The sequence below is a fragment of the Euleptes europaea genome, chromosome 7 (genome assembly GCF_029931775.1).
Source record: "Euleptes europaea isolate rEulEur1 chromosome 7, rEulEur1.hap1, whole genome shotgun sequence".
Lineage (NCBI taxonomy): Eukaryota > Metazoa > Chordata > Lepidosauria > Squamata > Sphaerodactylidae > Euleptes > Euleptes europaea.
This window is the reverse complement of record NC_079318.1, coordinates 82595867-82615625: the sequence shown is the minus strand read 5'-3', so window position 1 is coordinate 82615625 and position 19759 is coordinate 82595867. Positions and strand designations below refer to the sequence as shown.

At 45.2% G+C, this 19759-nt stretch overlaps 1 protein-coding gene across 1 annotated transcript; it reads left to right on the top strand.

Moving 5' to 3' along the window:
• Positions 1–3217: 3217 nt before the first annotated feature.
• Positions 3218–16567, top strand: GLMP (glycosylated lysosomal membrane protein). The gene is made up of 6 exons (XM_056853212.1): positions 3218–3304; positions 9674–9931; positions 11599–11796; positions 12893–13111; positions 14241–14515; positions 16386–16567. Exons 1-6 carry the CDS (start codon positions 3218–3220, stop codon positions 16552–16554), a joined length of 1206 nt encoding a protein of 401 aa, XP_056709190.1. The 3' UTR covers positions 16555–16567.
• Positions 16568–19759: the final 3192 nt, after the last annotated feature.

The following is a 19759-nucleotide window of genomic DNA, read 5'->3' as shown; positions in this document are numbered from 1 at the left end:
TGGGGACTCCTGGTATAAACTGTATCTCTACATGCAGGTGCCAGGCACCCTACCTTGTCCCAGCTGAACATAGTAATATTCAGGGGAAGGCCTCTGCCTCTCTGCCCTGATTTTTGGCCTTTGAGAGGAACTGATTGGCCACTGTGTGAGACAGGATGCTGGACTAGATAGATGGACCACTGGTCTGATCTAGCAGAGATCCTCTTATGAGCAGTGTTAGTGAATAGGCTGCCAGCCTGCAAAAATTTACATCATCATGGATTTGACTTTTCATTATGAAATAATAGTAAACCAGAGAAAACTGTCAGCATTTATGGGTGGGGATGGAGGGTAAGTTAGTGCACTTTAATGCACATAGGTGTACACAAAAAACCAGATTTTTTGACATCTTCCTAACAGGATAAACAGGAGCAGTGATTTACCAGGAACTGTCCCTGGCAAATAAGGACAGCCACACCCTCCAGAGTTCCTTGCACTAGACATGCTTTGCTTCCACCCTCATTCCTGACTGTCATAACAGAATCTATTGGGCTTGTAGCAATAAATAATGGTTTACCTCAAAAGAAGCCTAAATTCTAAATATTTTAAGAACAGAAGAAAGGCCATGCTGGATTCGACCAAGGCCCATCAAGTCCAGCAGTCTGTTCACACAGTGGCCAACCAGATGCCTCTAGGAAGCCCACAAACAAGGCGACTGCAGCAGCATTACCCTGTGTTCCACGGCACCTAATGTAAGAGGCATGCTCATCTGATCCTGGAGATAATAGGTGTGCATCACGACTAGTATCCATTTTTACTAGTAGCCATGAATAGCCCTCTCCTCCATGAACTTGTCCACTCCCCTCTTAAAGCCTTCCAAGTTGGCAGCCATCCCCACATCCTGGGGCAGGGAGTTCCACAATTTAACTATGTGTTTTATTTATTTATTGAAAACATTTGCTGTGCATTTTTGCCTGACAAAACTCATGGTGGCAGGTTGCAGGGTAAACAGAACATAAAACATAAAAAATATATAAAACATAAAAGACCATGCATTAAAATAACAATTTAAAACTGCCAAATAGAAAGGGAAAACTAACCTAATACCATCCTGAATTCAGCTGTTATTTAAAGATCGAAAAGGCCCTCTTGTGTACCCACCAGCTGATCTTCATTGGTTGATGGGACAGTCAGGAGGGCCTCTGCCTGTGATCTTGATTCCCAGACAGGAGCATATGGGAGAAGACGGTCCTTCAGATATCCTAGTCCCAAGCCGTGGAGGGCTTTAAAGGACAAAGCCAACAACTTGAATTGGGCTCAGGGGCAGATTGGTAGCCAGTGTAATTGCTGTAATATCAGGGTCACACTCTTGGCCCCAACCAGCACTTCAGTGTCAGCGTTCTGCACTAGCTGCAGCCTCCGAACACTCTTCAAGGATAGCCCCAAGAAGAGTGCACTGGAATAGTCCACTGTTGATGTAGCTAAGGCATGGATCACTGTGGCTAGATCTGACTGAACCAGGAACAGGTGGACAAAAGCCAAAGTTGGGCAAAAGAACCACTGCAGCCACCTAAATATACTAGGGTGGTGGTGGTGGTGGTATAGTTGCTCAGTGGTGAAGGGAAGGCATTTTATGCATGCTCTGAGTCCCTTTAATTATATGGCCTCTCTGATCTATTTTTGTAAATGTTTGTGGCTGTGGCACTCTAGGAAGAAGCCTAGTCTAGTGCTGGGCCACTTTTGACAACAGTGGGGAGGTTCACACATACTTGAATACGTTTCCATTTTAAGGGGGGGGGAGTCCCCGCATGTAGAAAAGTAGCATATCAGGGAGATTTGTTTTCTTTTTGTGGGAAATTTCTAGGTTCTTTCTCAGGGCTGCATGAGACAGTGCACCTAACCCAGGACTTTTCTGAGGGCCACAGCTCTTGAGGATCACAGAAATGTGCTCTCCTGCGCAGCTGCTTGACTTCTTTTTAACTTACCTAATTTACCTTATTTGCACAGGCACGCTATTAATTTTATTGTCATTACAAACGAACAGGGACCGAGTGTGGAACTTCTGCATGCAAACCACTAAGCTCATGGCGCTTCATCTACCAGTCCGTCCCCCCACCCCAAAGCCCCACCTCGGGACTCAGGCTGGAAGGAAGCCTGTCAGGAAATGTGCCCGACCCTGGGAAAAGCTGCTCCTGTAGAATTTCTGCTTGTCACCACGCAATCGTTTTAGGACGAAAAGCCACACTCTGTATTGCAAGCACTCTAGACATGCGCAGAGGTCTTGTCTTCTCCTTAAGGTGTCACAAGATTCTTGGTCAGTGTTTTGCTGCCAGAGCTTAGCTGTCGTAGAAAAGAGCAAGAGTCCAGTAGCGCCTTAAAGACTAACAAAAATATTTTCTGGCAGGGTATGAGCTTTCGTGAGCCACAGCTCACTTCTTCAGGTACAGCTACAATGTGAATCCATCTGTCTTTAAATAGAGGAGAGTGAATTCAGACAAGCATTAGTATGTCAATGTGAACAGTATGTACATGTGAATAGCAGGCGTGATGGGATTAGGTGTGGTCTGCAGAAGAGTCTGTGATGTCCAGGGGAGAGATGGGCGTGGAGAAATATTTTTGTTAGTCTTTAAGGTGCTACTGGACTCTTGCCCTTTTCTACTACTGCAGACAGACTAACACGGCGACCCACTGTGAATTATACATATGTGTGTGTATGTATATATATGTGTGTGTGTGTGTGTGTGTGTGTGTATATATATATATATATACTAACACAAATATTTTCTGGTAGGGTATGAGCTTCTATCTATCTATCTATCTATCTATCTATCTATCGATCGATCGATCGATCGATCGATCGATCGATAGATAGATAGATAGATAGATAGATAGATAGATAGATAAAAGCTCATATCCTACCAGAAAATATTTGTGTTAGTCTTTAAGGTGCTACTGGACTCTTGCCCTTTTCTACTACTGCCGACAGACTAACACGGCAACCCACTGAGAGCTTAGCTGTGTGTGTGTGTGTGTGTGTGTGTGTGTGTGTGTGTACCGCCTACTAATTTGACTCCACCCAACACTCTTTCTCTGGGGACCCCGGCACGCAGCGGCCCCTTTAAGAGGCTCTTGCCCCTTTAAGGGGGGGGGAAAGATGCCTTGCCCTTTTAAGAAAGAACCGGAACGCTCGGCTGCTGAATCATGTGGCCGGCCCAAGAATTGCTACATTGGACTCAACATGCTGGTTGGGCGAAGCTGGGCTTCGCTGCCTCTCCTGTGGCTGGTGGGGAGCTTGGCGGGGGATCCGGCGGGTTACAGGCGGAAGGTAGGTTCGGGGGCGCAGGCGGCTGTCTAGGCTCTAGAAAGGACACCCAAGTGTCCTGTTCAGATTTGACTTTTTAAGCTATTAATTGAAGTATAGTCAGTTCTGTGGCTGACGCTTAAAAAAAAAAAAAGGTGCCGGGGCTTTCATTTGCCCGGGGGCTTTCATTTGCCCAGCTGCGATGCTACCTGGCCTGGGATGCTTGTCTCTGAATCCTCAGTGTGTTGAAGGGAGGGGGGGGGGATTGTCGAGGAAGAAAGGCACTCTGTGCATGGTCAGAGGCCCGCGCTTCTCTTCCTCTGTTTGTCCAGATGAGGGGTTGTGATCTCACTGGCAGTGTCGTGCGCGACAGTAGGCCCGCGAGAGTAGAAAGAAAGAGGAATGGAGGCCAGAATAAGTAAGAGAGGGTGGTGCGTTGGACTTGGGGTGAGATCTGGTTGAAAATCCTGGCGTGTCCCAAAACTTCGTGGGTCGTATGGTGGTGCGGAAAGTGGGCTGAGGTCTAGCAGGCTGCCGGTTTTTAGCTTGCGGCGGGCAAGCTTCCCCTCCCAAGCTTCATCAGCAATATGGGGGCTAGTAATTCCGGATATTTGTAAGATGTGCTCTGATGCAGCATCTGGTTTTGCTGCTTTTAGGATCTCAGCAGGAATTGCGCTCCCCTCCCATCGTGGTAAACTCTGGTGCCTCTTGAAACTTGTTTTGCAGCCTGCCCCATCTAATTAGAGTTGCCAACCTCTGGGTGGGGCCTGGAAATCTCCTGGAGTTACAGAGATGAGTTCCCCTGGGGAAAATGTCTGCTTTGGAGGGTGGACTCGACTGCATCACATCCCCTGCTGAGCTCCTCCCCCTCCCCAGGCTCCACCCCCAAATCTCCAGGAATTTCACAACCCAGGCTTGGCATCCCTGTGATCTAATCCAATTAAGGCTGCAAAGAACCCTGTATCCCCCTTTAAAACTCTACAAGATGCACAGTGTAAGACGCTGTCAGGCCCTGATAAAACTTCCACTTTCTCGTTGTTTCTTAAAACTGAGGCCATTTATGCCCGGGAGGTTTTGCCTTGGATTTGCCACTCTCTATACCAGTGGTTCCCAACCTTTTTTTGACCAGGGACCACTAGGCCTTTTTTGTTCGGTGCAGGGACCCCAAGGTTCAAAATAAAAATTCCGAGAATTTGAAAATAAACTTTAATCATAAGTGTTAGTTAAACATTAAACTTAGAATAATATTTGAATATATATTTTTATAATAGAGAACTTTTAATTGAAAATATTAATTTATTATGGGTTTATAACTTTGTTTTGCGGACCTTAATTTAGTTCTCGTGGACCCCTGGTTGGGAACCAGTGCTCTATATGCACACTTTCCCCATTTGAATCTTCAAAACTCAAAAATAAGCCCCCGTGCAGAGTTCTAAGAATTTGGATGGGGGAAAATGTGAATCTAGAGAGCAGCAAATCCAAGGCAAAACCTCCCATGCATAAATGGCCTGAGTATCCAGTCTGACAAGGCATTCTGTGGAACTGTAAAGCTTGCATGCCTCTTGATTGTGCCTTAATTGGTCCTAATCAAAGGTCATGGGGGCTACCTGCCATCTTTGCGCTCATGTAAGTGATGTGCTTATAACGCTGAAAGGGCTCTATAAATGCTGCTTTTATTAGATGCCCTTGGGCCAGTCGTCATGTATTCCTTGGAGGGACGATGGGATGACAATCTAATAAAGGCAGGGAGATATGGCTTGAGAACATCTGGCTCCCATTTTTTCGGGGTAAGATTTCGGGGGGGGGGGTCCCCAGTCTGAGAAGTCTGAACCTCGCTTCTGATAAGGTTCTGGGGTTTAGCCCAACTCCAGTGCAGTTCACATATCCTCTGGTCTTGGGTGGGCCTTCTATTTGACATATGCCACCTTTAGGCTGGCCCAATGTTTCTTGGCACTTTAACTTTGCCCCCCCCCGCCCCCACTTCAGTGTAGAGAAAAATGCTAAATTTAAGACAAGCTTTTGCCTTTATTTACTTGGTAAATAAAGCCAGTGTGGTGTAGTGGTTAAGAGCGGTGGTTTGTAGTGGTGGACTCTGATCTGGGTTTGATTTCCCCACTCCACATGAGCGGCCGACACTAATCTGGTGAACCGGGTTGGTTTCCCCACTCCTACACATAAAGCCAGCTGGGTGATCTTGGGCTAGTCACAGTTCTGTTAAGAGCTTTCTCAGCCTTGCCTATCTCACAGGGTGTCTGTTGTGGGGAGGGGAAGGTGATTGTAAGCCAGTTTGATTCTGCCTTAAGTGGTAGAGAAAGTCGGCATATAAAAACCAACTCTTCTTCTTCTATTTGAAATTAACAGCTTTTCATTAATCTTCCTTGAAATTCACCTCCATCTAATTGGGTGCCCCTTAAAGCCTCACACCCTAACCACCTAGTTTGCCTATATGGTGGAGCCTCCCCTGTGCCTACTTTGGTATTTTTGAGGAAATCTGTTTCAAATGCAAACCCACTGTCACTGATATGGCCAGAAATATAGGGGAACAGTTGCTGGAATTCACCAAAAAGATCAAAGAGGATGTTGTGGCACACATAATCAGAACAAAACTGGCCTCCCAGGGAAGCCTGCCAAGAAGGGAGTCTACAGACCCAGAATAGCCTTGAAGGGCAACAAGAAGAGGACAGAGTGGCTCAATTATATGGCCTTGTGTAGACTGGAAGTTGTCTAACCAGTTATCAATAGATATAGTGTGTTGAGGCCCAGGTGCAGAAACATCTGAGAATTGCAAGAATGTCCAGCTTCACAGAAGTGAAGATACAATTCAAGGATGGGAATATTGGTTGAGGGCCAAAGGATATTCATGTGTATGAGGAACTTGTAATCACTATTTTTTTAAATAGACTTTGTTAAGATTAAAAAAGTAGCGAGAGTGAGCTAGCATTTTTATGTATTCTCGAAAGTTATTTTAAGTATAAATAACCTTGTATGGTGTTTGAAGTTACGAGATAATGAGTTTGCCAAGAATGTGTGCAGTTATCAAGTGGGACAGTTAGCTATTAGTTTAAAATCCTGTCAGTAGGGGAAGTTGTACGGATCGAGAGCTTCTTCACAGATGGGGCTCCTTGCCTGTGACCTGCTTACTTTTGGGGTAAGAAATCTTTATGGACTCATGCAATTGCTCTCCTTTAATTATATATGTAATAAGGATGGATGGTATAATGCGCCATTGTAGATGGACAGAGCAATCCACAAGTGGGGGCGAAGGGATGGGCGCTGGCGTGACCCCTGTCCTGGCATTAGTGCCACTTGCACTGGCTAAACTGGCACTAACTTTGGCGCAGGGTCACTTATGCTGGCTTTGGGGAGCCACGTGGTAGCAAGCCAATCAGGAAGGGGCCTGGCTGCACTGTCCCCGGTCCCTCCCCAACTACCCCCCCATTCAGGATTGCGCTCCTAGTTTGTGTTAAGAATCCAATACCCAGCTTGCTGGTGGTAAAGTGTAGACGACTGGGGAAGGCAATGGCAAGCCACCTCATAAACATAATCTGGCTAGTAAACATTGTGATGTGACGTTACCCCATGGGTCAGTAATGACCCGGTGTTTTCACAGGGGACTTCCTTAACCTTTACTTAAAAATGCAATAATTATGCTTTAATAAACAAGGTTAGAACAGTAGAAAAGAGCAAGGGTCCAATAGCACCTTAAAGACTAACAACATTTCTGGCGGGGTATGAGTTTTCATGAATCACAGCTCACTTCTTCAGGTTAGAAGCAGAGAGTCTCTCATAGTATTTGCTTCTGTACTATACCCAGAACGTATATAGTGTTAGTGGGGCGAACTTCTAGCTGGTAGTTAAATGATCTGGTGTAAGAAAGCTAACTTTAGACACCTTGGGTTTCCTAATTGCATGCCCATACCTGAATCAAGCCTGGCCGAAGTCACCCAAAACACCATGAAAACTCAATTCCCAGCCTTGAACTCAGAATTACGAGTTGGCTGTAGAGGAGAGGTGTTGTTTTGGGGGTCCTGCTTGGGCTATCTGGAGGCATCTAGTTGGCCACGGGTGGGGGGAGAAGCTGGTTGAGATGGACCATTGGCCTGATCCAGCCAGGTTTTTCTGTGGGGTTGTGTTTAGTTTATTCCCCCCGCTTCTTCCTGTGAGGCTCCTGGTGACCGTAAAACAAATCTAACTGTTCCCTGTGAAGTTGAATCCAAGGTAGTGATGATACCAAATGGAATTACCCGTTTGGGGGCAAGGCAGGTTATGGTGCTTTGTTTTTTATGTGCTCTGCCCAAGGGAAAAAAATTTCCTGGGTAAACTTGGCAAGGGTTGACCGTTCCTTGTTTGTTTCATCTCTGCAGTATGTCCGTTTTGTTTTTCTCCGAGGAAGGAGTAGAAATGCTGATGTGGGCACTTTTCTTGAAAACTTCGGAGGGTGGGGTGGGGCGGTTGTCAAGCAGTTTGCTTTGTCTACAGAGCCTTTGATGAAAATAAAAGGAACAAAGCTTGTAAATCTTTAACTGTGCAAAAGTAATTTCAGTTCCTCTTCTGAGTGTCCCATACTTGTTCCCTGCTCTTCAACACCTGAAAAGACAACCACCAGGACTTCAGGCCCTGATTTTGCGGTTCTGGAACTGTGTCCCTAATCCTAGAGGCGTGGTGACACAGTTGGAAGGTGCTCTCTCTGCACATGCTTAGGGACACTTTTCTTAATTCTACACATGCTCTTGGTGTGAAGTGGGCGAGCAGTAAAAATTCTTGGGATAGTCAGGAGAATACATCCATCCCTCACTGATCAAGGGAACCTCAGCTGGGGGTTGTATATGTTGGGATGATCTCATGGACAGTTCAGAAGCAGAGAAGTTAATCATATGAATTTCTCTGCTTCTCTGTTAATGCTAGAGAAGCCAGTGACAGTCACCATAACTTGCGGTGTGGATGCCATTGCAGTAATGGTCTCTTTTCTTGGTCTGACGTTTCTGCCCATCCAATTTCATCTGGTGGTCTGTTTCATCTGGTGTTCTAATATTCTAAGTGGAAAAAACTGTACACACTCTCCACAGCACGTCTAGTTTTATAATCCTTTATAATGTCGCCCCTTGTCCCCTCTTTTTTTTTTAATTCTAAAATAAAAACACAGCTGATGAGAGAAGCTGCCATAAAGAATGTATTGCCCAGGTTGGGCATACTTGCATTGATTATTTCCTGGCCTAGTTCAGGGTGCAGATATTGATTTTTAAGCCCTGTAGTTTAGTACCCAGCTACTTGAGTGACCCCTTCTGCCTTTATAAGTCTGTGTGTTCTCTTAGATCTTTTCTGCAGGTCAGCACCATAAGACTGGAAAGCATGCAGGGAAAGGGCTTTTTAAACTGTGCTTTAAGGTGTTTGGTTGTAAAACACAGCAGGGTTTTTCTCAGTCTCCCCCCACATATGTTGACTGTGTTCAGGTTGCTGCTTGTTCTTGTTTCATTGTTACGTTAGACTTATTGCAGATTCTTATAGTAATTTTTAATGTTAGGATGAAAACATAAAATTGCTATTTTAACATTGCAGAAGTAGGCTATAACTCGAGGAAAGGGATAACGGGTTTATGGCCCAGGCTAGCCTGATCTTGTCAGATCTCAAAAGCTAAGCAGGGTCAGCCCTGGTTAGTATTTGGATGGGAGACCACCAAGGAATACCAGGGTTGCTGTGCAGAGGAAGGCACTGGCAAACCACCTGTTAGTCTCTTGCCATGAAAACCCCAAAAAGGGGTCGCCATAAGTCGGTTGCGACTTGACGGCACTTGACTACACACACACACACAGACTCCCGCCCCCACTAATAGCCTGTTCATCAAAACTGCCCCCCTGTAGCCCACTTGTAACCTATGGTTGAGGGCAGCGACGGTGCTACGTCTTGAGTCTGGCCTCCCTACCCACCTTCCCGTGTCCCTTTTCTCCCTTTGCCTTTTCCCTTCGGCCCTCCCCTTTTTCCTGACTGTGTTTTCCTGCCCCTATATCTTTCCGACTCCACCCTTTCTCTCCCCCACAGACCAGTGACATTAGTAGTTAGGCATCTTCTTTGTATAGGCTTATATAGGGTTGTTTTAGATTGATGACACTGTTTTAATTTGTGTTGTGTATTTGTGTATATTCATTGTTGGGAACTGCCCTGAGCCCGGTTTCCCGGGCAGGGTATAAATAAAGTTTTTGTTGTTGATATAGTTATGTTGTTGTAATATTGTTTTTTTTTTAGTTTTTTTAATTCAATTTTATGTATTGTTGTGTTATTGTTATTATGATTGAAAGAGGAGTCAATATAACTAGCCAGGTCCTGGCTTGTTATGCTAGAAATGGCGTTCATCTTTGTGTAACTGAATTAAACTTTGGCACGAATGTCCTTTTCCAGGTTTCTCTGGAATACAACCCTGGTTTAAACAGCTCCTCCGACAACCTCTTGCACATCCGGGCTGTGGGCCACAATGATACGATCCATTATGTGTGGAGCACTATTGGGGCACCCACAGTGTTGCTGGTGTACACAGGAAGCCAGAACAGCACCCTCCATGTGAACTGGACCAAGCTCTTCTCTCCCTATCCCTCTGGAGCCATCCACGTTGAACCCGCCGAGAGCGTCTTGTATTCTACAGCAGCGATCTTTGCAAAGGTGCGTTTTGCAGTGAGTCTGGGGATCGCCAGCCTTGTTGATCCTGTGATTTCTAATATAGAAAAAGTTGAGTCTCGCAGATCTATTCCATTGGCTGGAGACTCTTGCATCAGGGGACTGCTCCTTATGCCTGATCCTGTGCATATTTACTCAGGAGCAAGTTTTGCCAAGTCCAGTTCAACTTACTTTTGGGTAAGATTGCCTAGGTTCTGCCCAGTGTGGTGGGGCGCATAAAACTGGAACACTTGTGCAAAGTATCTTGGTGCCTTGATACTTTGAATAAGTCTTCCAGAGGTTATCAGACTTACTACTAGAGGCTGTTGGAGTTTCTTGCCCCACCACACTGGGCAGGACCTATGCAATGTTATCATTATGTTATATCAGTTATCCTTACAATAGCCCTGTAAGAAAGGCCCTTGTTACAATCATTATCTTGCTGATAGGATTGATCGAGAGGCTGAGTTGGAGGAAACAGTTTGCGTAAGGCTACATAGAGAGGTAATGATTGATGGGTGATTTGAACCAGGGGCATCCTGGCTCACTGTCCTCTCTTGCAAGACTTCTGTGCTAGTATGCAGATAAACCGCGTCAACAAGCAGTTGGCTTTGTGATCTTGACATTCCATCGTGTGTGAAATGTGGGGTCAAAGGATAGCTGCAAAGGAACCCTGGCTGGCTGTTTTGAGACTTAGGAGATGTGCCAAAGTCTGAGCCTGCGCATTTTCTAGCAGACTCAATTCATGGTGCTGGTATTGACCTTTAAGGCCCTTTATGGCTTGGGCCTTAAGGGCAGCTTGCTCCATATGAACCAAAGCATTCACTCTGGTCATCTTCGGAGGCCCTGCTTTGCTTGCATGCCATTTAAGGCAAGAGGGGTGACAACCCAAGAACAGGCTTTCTCAGTCATGGTGCCAAAATTTGGAACTCCTTCCCCAGGGAGATTCGTCTGACTCCCTCTGTCAGTATCTTCTGCCAGTGGGTAAAGACTTTTTGTTAACTTGGGCATACCCCCAATAACTGCTATTGGCCTTCTCCCCGGGTTTGGTGTTGTAGGTTTATGTGATTTTATTGAATTATTTTAAAGGCTGTTTTAATGTTCAAATGTTTTAAAGTTTTTAAAAAAATAAATTTTATTATTTTTAAAAAACAAAACAAATTCCACGTACATACCACATTCAATCATTCCAACCTTCCAAAGTGTGCCAATACTCATTATACAATGAAATATTAACCTGTTAGTTACTAATTGTGTAGTCATAATATCAAATCCTAAATGCTATATTGATCCTGGTTTTTACTGCTATTATCTAAACTTGATATCATTTATCTTTTAACTAGTTCAAGAATGTTCTTAATAAAAATAATCTTCTTGGTTAAAGATTGCTCATAGTTAAAGTTACTATATTTGAAATATCTACTCCATTAATACTGTAAAGATAAATGTTTTAAAGTTTTTATGCTCTCTGCCTTGGAGACCTTAGTTGAGTGGAAAAGCGGCTTAAAAATGTCTTAAATAATAATAAAGGTGTTCCTGCTTGTCTGGGGTAAAAAGACCTTTTTTCATAGATTCCATTTTGGCTCAACTGGATCCCTTGAGACAATGCAGGTTAGCAACTGGAACGTGGAAAGGGCTATACATTCATACGTTTCTAATGTGGGTATTTCCAGGTGTTTGAGTACAACGGTGTCAACACATCAGATCTCCTCAAGGTCCCTGAAGATCAGTTCTACCCCACCTATAATTTGGCCAATTTTACCTGGGAAAGCCTCGATGGCAAATTGAATGAGACCATGCTGACGGCTACTTTTCAGGGTGTTGCCTCGAGCCCCCATGGAGCCTTTGGGAATGGCAGTATATCCTTCCAGGTAAATAGCAGGGCAGCTGAATGAGACCACACTGACGGCTACTTTTCAGGGTGTTGCCTCGAGCCCCCATGGAGCCTTTGGGAATGGCAGTATATCCTTCCAGGTAAATAGCAGGGCAGCTGAGTGTTTCTAAAACAGCAGGAAAGGAATTGAGCAACAGACGATGAGAAATGATGGGTGGGTCTGGAGAAAGTGGATGTACGGCAGTGGTTGCCAACCTTTTTTCAGTTGCGTACTTCTTGGCAGCCCATTTCCATAAATTGTACCCCTCGTATTACCAAAATGTTTGTAATTAATATAGTTGCTATTATTTAAATGCCTTTTCCAGCCATTATTCAATTTATTTTTCACATACCCCTAAATCTCCTGGTTCGTACCCCTGGGGGTACATGTACCCCAGGTGTCAGGAGTCGTGCGGTCCAGGCATGCTCTTGACATGAGTTAGGCCCATTTCTGTTCAAGAGCATCTTTCGGTTTTGTTTCCCTGAGCTGTTCAAACTATCCCCGCTCCCTGCCTTCCACCCCCTGCTCTGACCTTGAGTCGCAAGCAGGCAGCTTCAGTATTATGGCTTGCTCACTCCCTGCTTCCCACCAGGCACTGTTATCTCCCAATTCCCAGGCCTGCTTGATTTTGCACCTGGGGTTGCTTTGTGCTTAAAAGTTATGCTTTGTAGAATGGATGGTCATTAGCAGCTTTGAACCTGTGGATTGCTTATGCTGTACCTGCGGATCCTGAATAAACGTTTACCTGCTTTAGACCTGCCTGTCTGAGCGAGTGACTTTTTGGGATTGCTGAGGTTGGCTGGAGAACCTCACACCAGGTTGGGAACCACTGATGTAGGGGACTGAGAGGCAGAGGAGCTGAAAGGAGAGAAGTATCTGTTCCTATAAGCCTGAAACCATGGGCAGTTCTTGGAGGAATTTTGGAAACCAGGGGTGACTAGAGTTCCCTGTGGTTGGCCAATGAAGCCTTGTTCTTGATTTATCACTAGGTAACCCCTCGTCCCTCCTCACAGGTATCAGAAGCAAAGAAGTAAGTGGGGAATTAACTTGCCAAATTATCTTCCAACATTGGTGTCGTCCTCCCCATCTTCAGGTGACGGCTTACGAAGAGAGCAGTCGCGACACCTGCCTCCCCCATCTCTTCCACACAGCCAACTGCTCCAAGGTCAACTTTGTCATGAATGGGGTGCCTCCACGGGGCAACCACTCTCGCTTTGCTCTGGAGATCGTCACGGTGGAAGAGGGAGAGGGGCGCAAGCGGCTGGAATCTATCCGCTCCATCGATGATGAGTATACCCCAACAATATTTGAGGTACAGTGTTGTAGGCTTGTTGATGGAATTGTTTCAATACTGGGGAACTCGAGACCTGGGACACCCTTTTAAACATGCGTAGAGTGCTTTTAAGGAGCCCCATGGCGCAGAGTGGTAAGCTGCAGTACTGCAGTCCAAGCTCTGCTCACAACCTGAATTCAATCCCGTCGGAAGTCATTTTCAGGTAGCCGGCTCAAGAGTGACTCATCCTTCCATCCTTCTGAGGTTGGTAAAATAAGTACCCAGCTTGCTGGGGGTAAAGTGTAGATGACTGGGGAAGGCAGTGGCAAACCACCCCTTAAATGTAGTCTGCCTAGTAAAAGTCGGAATGTGACATCATCCCATGTGTCAGTAATGACCCGGTACCTGCCCAGGGGACTACCTTTACTTTTTTTAGTGTGCCTTTAGCCATAAAATTAGACTTGGCTCCATGTACGTGAAAATATGGAAGGACGTTTCCCTGGTGTGGCAATTCTGAGGTGGTAGACTGAACTGCAGATGGAGCCAATGGGACCTGGGAACCTTCGAGTAAAGAAAAAGAGGTTTGCATGTTACAGATCTAGTTTTTGTGTAGGAAAGCTTTGAAAATGATTCATAACCACCTGTGCCCTGAAGCAGTGTTGTCCTTTTCTACTCTTCCCCCTAATACCCGGAATTCTTTGCAATGTTCAAGCTTTTCCATTGGAAGATTTTTACAACAAAAAACATAACAAAGGATTTTCTAAAGGAAGAAAGCTTAAAAGGCCTTTTATGCAGGGTCACCTCTGCATAATCCTTTTGATAATGCACAATCCTTTTGATTTTGGATGTGTTTTGCGGCAATCAGAAGTCGTCTCCCTCTCCCCCTCCCCCTGTTTTGCCTGCATTTTCCAGATGCTGTTTTAGCCAGAATCTTGAAAATGTGGCAAAGCAAGGGGGGAGAGCCAGCACAAAGCACATGCATAATCAGAAGGAAGCCCCGAAGCAGTCGGCAGGGTGACTGTGGGGAAACATCCCTGCATAAAAGGCCTCGGGAAAAATCACTGGCCTTTGAGAGATCGGTTTTAAAAGATTTATATGGTGGCCGCCCACCCTATTTCTCCTGTCCAATTTGACAGCTGCCCCATTTCTCATCTTCCTATCAGAGCAGATGGCGCAGCTGGTTTCTGTGCCCCACAACCACAGCACCACATCCAGCTTCCTCCAGTGGAAGAAGACGGCTTACAGCTCCCAGCATGCTGAGCGGGCAGACACCATCCGCTGCCAGTATTACCAGCTGCAGACAAACTTCACAGTTCCCAGGCCTAGCATAGCCCATGCCTACTTTCGGGAGGAACTTGAGAGCCACGATGGTGTAGCTGCCATCAATATTTCCTTTGGCAGCGAGGACAGTGAGGCCTATGAAGAAAGACACTACTTGAGCTGGTGAGAGGGCATCTTTGAATTGCTGGCTGGTGTTTTTGTGTGTGTGTGTCTGTCTCAAATAAGCTTTAAAAGTACCTGTTGGGATCCAGAACTGTTGCATGGGTTGAGAGCTCATGGAAGGCTTGCAGCCAGGGTTGCCAACCTCCAGGTGGTAGCTGGAGATCTCTTGGTATTACAACTGATCTCCAGCTGATGGAGATCAGTTCACCTGGAGAAAATAGCCGCTTTGGCAATTGGACTCTATAGCATTGAAGTCCCTCCCCTTCCCAAACCCCACCCTCCTCAGGCTCTGCCCCCAAAACCTCCCACCGATGGTGAAGAAGGACCCGGCAACCCTACTTTGCAGCAACTGCTCGGGAAAAGCAGTCAGCAATAGATGTTAACAGAAGTGTAAGATTCTGAGTTTTGTATTTATGTTTGAGGTGGGGAAAGAAAGTTCATGCTAGGCCTGGCTGCAAGAGGGACTAAGTGCATTTCTGACAGTAGGAAGATGCAAAAAAGTTAAGGAGTTTAAGCAGAAAGGGGTCTGGAGGCAGAGTAGTTCAAGGGAGAGAAATGTCTATCCCTACAAGCTTCAAACTGTGCGGAAAGTGCTTGGGGAGAGGAAGACATCAGCAAATCAAACCCTCTGACCATGAACATATTCCTAGAGAGCAGCCTGCTCCTTCTCACCAATCCACAGTAGGAACAAAAGAAAATTTCAGAGGGTAGCCGTGTTGGTCTGCAGTAGAATAGCTAGATTTGAGTCCAGTAGTGCTGGAGAGACCAACAAGATTTTGGGGTATAAGCTTTTGAGAGTCAAATTTCCCTTTGCCAGATCGTATCAAATCTAGACTCGACTCTAGCTGAACAAAAGAAAATCACCCTATTTTCCAGCCAAATATTGGCTTCCAAAAGGCCCTATTTTCCAGCCAAATATTGGCTTCCAAAATAGCTCTCCACAACTGATATTCAGTACAAAATTAGTTTTAAAAATCATAAAATTAAGCAATTGTAAAAAATTAATGTTCTTGACCATTCCTATAACAAACATTCCCCAAAAGGAGAGTTTTAACAGTTTTGGTCTAAAAACTTAGAAGTCCACTGACCATAGTTTGTGTTCCGCACATCACCTGTTTTGCCCTTATACACTTCACATAAAGAGTTTTCAATGTTCTGTAGCTGATGTCTTCCTCTGAGTACTTAGAGGGTAGATGCTACTGCTGGAAGAACCCTAGATCTGGTTCCTATCTACTGAATTTCAGATAGTAGGAGACCCTTCAAGTTTACGTAATTTACAACATTCAGTGTTGGTCTTGTTCACTTCTTAAATAACAGGGAGAATACATGTGGTCCTAAGTTGACATTTATTATTAAGTAATCAGCACCATCAAAAATACTTTCTATTCTGCAGCAGGGGTCCCCAACCTTTTTGAACATTTGAAATTCTGACACGGCATGGTGGGTGCTGCAACAAAATGGCTGCTGCAGGAGGCGGAGCCAGCCACAAAATGACTGCCACAGCTTAACTTCAGTAACACAGTAGATCCTTGTGATGTGGTGGCAACTGCTATGAAAGCAACATTAAAAAAAAATCTGCACAGCTAATCAGAAGCCTTGCTGGGCAAAGCCCTACCTGGCCCCACCCATTTTCCAAAAACACTTGGCTGGCACAGGAAAAGGTGTCAGCAGGTGCCATGGTGCCCACTGGCACCAAGTTGGGGACCCCTGCTTGCATGAATGACCAAACGACATACCTGTGCCAGATTTTGGCAGTGGGGGAGACTATGGAGGGGGGAGGGAGCAACAGCTACGAGTTGATCATCACTAATGAAAGTTTCTTCTTTCTCTTTCTTTCCTCCTCCCACCCCAATGCTGCTATCCCTTATAGGTCTGCCTTAATTGGATTTGGTGAACCACCCAAGGACGCTTTTTCCACCTTAGTGATTGCCATCCTTGCAGTGGGGCTAGGGACTCCAGTGGTGCTACTGGTTGGAGGGAGCATCGCTGCCCTTGTCAAACGGAAGAAACGGTATTCTGAATATGAACCAATCAACTGATCATCGTGAAACCAGAGGCCGTTGGTTGTCCTGGTTTTCTTAATTTCAGACTGTTTCTGGTGTTTGTTCTAAAGGGAAGCTGCTGTCGGGGCAGTAGGGTTGCCTCATGGTGGCCTAACGGATCTCTAAATCAGGATCTCGGAGGGGATTCCTTTTCATATGCTTTGGTACCCTCAACGAGTGTCATGGTGCTACCTTGGGATGGGAGCCACTTCCTTGTCCTGGCATGTAGCATACGATGAAGTGAGGGAAAGAATATACTTAACAGTTCAGCTATTTCGAAAGACCACTTCTTTCAAATGTCTGCTTCTAGAGCGCAAGCAATACTTGAAAATGATGCACCACTTAACGTGTTCCTCTGGGATGCAGTTTTCAGTTTCAGCGTGACTTTGATCCTACATAACAGTGTGTCCAAAACAGTTGATGTGGTTCGGGTTTTTTGTCTCATGTGTGTTTTAAATTAGGTACACTGGACAGGTTGGATTTACTTTCCTCCCTCCCATATAACCCAAGAAGTTTTGGGCCCTAAGGGAAGCAGGATTTGTGGGCCTCTGTTCCCAGTTCACATAGACATTCAGCTGAAAATGTTTACATGATTTTTTTTGCCTCTCGGTTGATATTTCTGCCCTGAAAGCAGGCAGGGGACTTCCCCCTCCCCATTTTTCCTCTTCCTTCTCAAAAGTGGGTTTGGAAATTGTTCCTCTCCTTAGCTTTGAGTCGTATTTTCAATCAGCATTCAGACCTCCTCTTAACCCCCCACCCCAAAAAAAGTTTTGGCTTTGCCTTTAAAACAAAACTTTGTCTTTTTAATGCAAGGTTTACATTCATGCTGAACTGATAATATTTTTATACTGCTGCTGTAAAATGCCTCATTTGGATGACTGCCAGCTTCTTCAAATGAGGCTCCTGTATCTTTAAGAGATGAAGCTCTTCTTCGTAGAATAACCTGTCAAGGCAACAGTTCCTATAGATATGAATGACTTTTTTAAAGCAACCTTTGAATTCCTCCCCTCTTGTATAACTGTCAAAAGTGCTGGTACCTTAGTCAGGGAGTGGAAATTGGCTTTTTATTTTTTGGCAATTTTTTAAATAGAAAAGGTTTACCGTACTACTAATTGTGTTTACAGGCTGCTGCCTTTAGGACAGACAAACTTGCACTGATAAGGAAGACGTGCACCTTTTTTCTTGTAGAAGTTAGCCCCCACCAAATATACTGGTTTATTAATGACCCCCATCCTATGCGAAATGGCTAGTTTGTTCCATTTGGCCCTCCTACTGGTCTCCTGAACCAGCGGAAGGCTGAATTGGAGCTTGTGCCCAGGCCAGGTCAAACCTTTCCAGCCTCGGTGGGAGTCAAGTAATTGCCAGTTTATTGAGGGCTGGTGTCGGCCATTTTGTTTTTCTCCCAGAGGAATACCTGTCAGCACTGCAGAGCTTAACGTAGGACCCTGAGGCACTGGTGCCAGATGCCTGCAGATGGGCCTGCTTCATAGACCCTGGCCCATTAGAAGACTTTCCCACCATCTTGGGGAGGGGCATGGCTCAGTGGTAGAGCATCTGCTTGGCATGCAGAAGATTCAATCCCTGGCATCTCCAGTTAGGGACTAGGCAAGTAGGTGATGTGAAAGACCTCTCTCTGCCTGAGACCCTGGAGAGCCGCTGCCAGTCTGAGTAGACAATACTGACTTTGATGGACCAAGGGTCTGGTTCAGGATAAGGCAGCTTCATGTGTTCATGGTTCTTAGCCGGGTCCTTGGTGGTACAGCATGCTCTTTACTAGCCCTGCATCTCAATCTCAGCATATTTGGGGTCCTTTGAGGCCAGGTTTCTAGAAGGTACCGGATGACCTAGAAACCTCCGTTGAGATGTGGACTTCCACTGAGCAGTGGTAACTTTTTTTTTTTTGCCTTTCAGGATGGATGTACTTGTGGTTTCAGCTCTGCACAGATTCGTAATGTAGTCAAACTGATGCTTTTCCTTTCTGTGGTTTTTGGAGGAGGTGGGCTTTTGGGGTTTTTTTCTCCCATTTTATCTGTCTTGGACCAATTAAAAGAAGTTTATTTTTTTCATACCGTTTTCTTTCAGTTGCTGCGTGTCAGTTTATTAATGGAAGTGAAATGTTCTCTAAGAAAGCCTGCAGCCTATGAGGAATTGTGTAAAGAAGGAACAATTTGGAAATATCCCCGTAGAAGCTAAAATGACTAAACTGAAGCTATCGTATTTTGGGCACGTTATGATAACACAAGGCCCACTGGAAAAGACAGTAATGCTGGGAAAAGTTGAAGGAAGCAGGAAAAGAGGAAGACATAGCATAAGATGAGGTTGACTCAATGAAGGAAGCCAAGGCCTTCCGTTTTCAAGACCTGAGCAAAGTTGTTAATAATAGGAAGCTTTGGAGGTCATTAATACATAGGGTCGCTGTAAGTCAGAAGCGACTTGACAGTACTTACCACCCCCTTCAGGATTGATTCAGCTCTCAGAACAATACCCCCCCAGCTCTCAACATTCTGTCCCAGCGAAAGAATATTTAATCCTCAGATCATTTTTCAGTGTGTTTTTCATTAATTTTACTATTTATTTACTTAATTTATACCCTGCCTTTCTCCCCAGTGTGGCCCAAGGCAGCCTACACCATTCTCTGTTTTATCCATACAGCAGCCCTGTGAGGTAGGTTAGGCTGAGTGTGTGTGACTGGCCCAAGGTCACCCAGTGAGCTTCCATGGCACGAGTGGGGATGCAAACCCAGATCTCCCAGGTACTAAGTCCGACACTCTTAACCACTGTATCACACAAAGTTAATACATTGTCTGCATACGCAGGCAGCCCCCAAGTGACTCTCATCTTGTATGTACAAGGCCTGATTTTGCAGCTGTGTTATCCCAAGGGGCCATCCAGCCCAGATAACTATTTGTGATGAATTTATTTAACCCCAGTTTTTAACCACTAGTTGGTTCCAGTCTAAACACTCTTCTTGGGGTGTTTCAAGAAAAGTGCAATCAAAGTGATCAAGAAGTACCTTTGCTGCTGAAGTACTACACACCTTTAATTTATGAAAGGTGAATGTGGAGAGGTGTGTGAGGGACATGAGGGTTCTCTAAAATCATGGACAAAGTGGTAAGAATCTTTTCTCACCCTGTCCGGAAATATTTAAAGGGGAGGGGAAAGGGTCATGCAATGAAACTCAGGATGCTGAACAAAGCACATA

Excerpts from the sequence above, each read along its gene's own strand:
- GLMP (XM_056853212.1), top strand. The coding sequence starts at position 3,218 with ATGCTGGTTGGGCGAAGCTGGGCTTCGCTGCCTCTCCTGTGGCTGGTG. Across the intron at positions 13,112-14,240 it reads ATACCCCAACAATATTTGAG|ATGGCGCAGCTGGTTTCTGT; the intron begins GTACAGTGTTGT and ends CTATCAGAGCAG. Across the intron at positions 14,516-16,385 it reads GAAAGACACTACTTGAGCTG|GTCTGCCTTAATTGGATTTG; the intron begins GTGAGAGGGCAT and ends TATCCCTTATAG.